The sequence below is a fragment of the Propithecus coquereli genome, unplaced genomic scaffold, assembly GCF_000956105.1.
Source record: "Propithecus coquereli isolate 6110/MARCELLA unplaced genomic scaffold, Pcoq_1.0 Scaffold238, whole genome shotgun sequence".
NCBI lineage: Eukaryota > Metazoa > Chordata > Mammalia > Primates > Indriidae > Propithecus > Propithecus coquereli.
This window is the reverse complement of record NW_012147930.1, coordinates 4,594,858-4,596,253: the sequence shown is the minus strand read 5'-3', so window position 1 is coordinate 4,596,253 and position 1,396 is coordinate 4,594,858. Positions and strand designations below refer to the sequence as shown.

The 1,396-nt window shown below is 41.1% G+C and overlaps 1 protein-coding gene across 1 annotated transcript in view; it reads right to left on the bottom strand.

Moving 5' to 3' along the window:
• Nucleotides 1-942: 942 nt before the first annotated feature.
• Nucleotides 943-1,396, bottom strand: part of LOC105811636 (beta-defensin 130) — a 7,850-nt gene continuing 7,396 nt past the window's right edge. The window contains exon 2 of the mRNA XM_012645889.1: nucleotides 943-1,124. Within this exon, the coding sequence (XP_012501343.1) occupies nucleotides 943-1,124 (182 nt within the window). The remainder of the gene's footprint in view (nucleotides 1,125-1,396) is intronic.

The window sequence follows — 1,396 nt, the reverse complement described above, 5'->3', positions numbered from 1 at the left end:
TCGAACTCCTGAGCTCAAACAATCCGCCCGCCTCGGCCTCCCAGAGAGCTAGGATTACAGGCGTGAGCCACCGCGCCCAGCCGACTTGGTGTAGTTTTATTCATGATTTTTCTACTTAAAGTTCACTAGATCTGTGCATTTATTTTAAAATTATATTTGGATTTTTTTGGCCATATTTCTTCAAATATGTTTTCTTCCCTGCCTCTTCTCCTTCAAGACTAGAAATACACATATATTAAGCTGTTTGAAGTGGTTCCACAGTTCACTGATGCTTTCTTGCCCTTTAATTTTCTTAGCCCCAGAAAGTCAAGTTATTAGATGGTGATTTTGGAAAGAGTTAACTGGGCATGCTGAGTTAGCTCCTCAGCTCTCCAGCTCCTCCTGGTGATCCTACTTGTAGAAAGCAAGTATTCTACTTCTCGAGGAGCAGGGTGCGGTGGATGGGAGACCTACTTGAGTTCCGTGTTGGAATGACTGGGTCAGTAGTGTGCCCCATCCTCAGGTGCAATGTTAGCAAGGCCACACGAGTAACAGACTTTAACCCATATTCTCCAAGTAGGACTCTATTAGTAACGAAAATGATATATTTTTTCAGAACCGGATGAAGAAGAGTGTTGATGTTCCAAATAATCATATAATCACACACTACTCACTGCTATTGCGTACATTTATTTGAAAGTTTTAACTTTATCTCTTTTCTTAGAAAATCATATTTTGTGTAAATACCTCTAGGGTATGAGATTCCTCTATTATTTAGTTTATTCTTGTAGTTCTTAAGTGGCTTGCATGTGCAACAAGAAGAAATGCCCCAGGGATCAGTACATGTGGGATTAGGACAACATTTATTTCCAATCAAGGGAGAAGAACAAGTTGGGTTAAACAGGAGCCTGCAAAATTTATCCATCCGTCCTGGAGTTCAAAGTGCTTACAGTTTGCTCCCATCTAAGGAGATTTTCCTTTGGGAATCGGTGTTGGATAAGGATTCAGTATCCACCACCTTCTACAACACTTTTTTTCAAAATTACATACACCGATGGTATCATCTACGCTGGTACATCCTCCATCTTTGCACACTCCTTTCAAAAGAATACACTGCTTTTGCCCTGGAATAACGCCAGTCTTTCCTGTACAGGAAGAGATTTGACAACATAATCAATTCACCATCAAATTATTGGAAACGTACATAAAGCAATAAACCCCCAGAAGGATGGTTTTGGGATAGGATAGATGATATTATCAGACACTTAGACAAAAGTAGTGCTTTTTTAGGGAGGGGCCAAGAGTGTGGACGATACACATCTTGGAGGGGACGGGCTGATTTCTACAAGCCTTTAGAGAGCTTGTGTGTGACTGTTGTTGCCACCACGACTGGGGAAGGTGTCTTTGGTATTTAGTG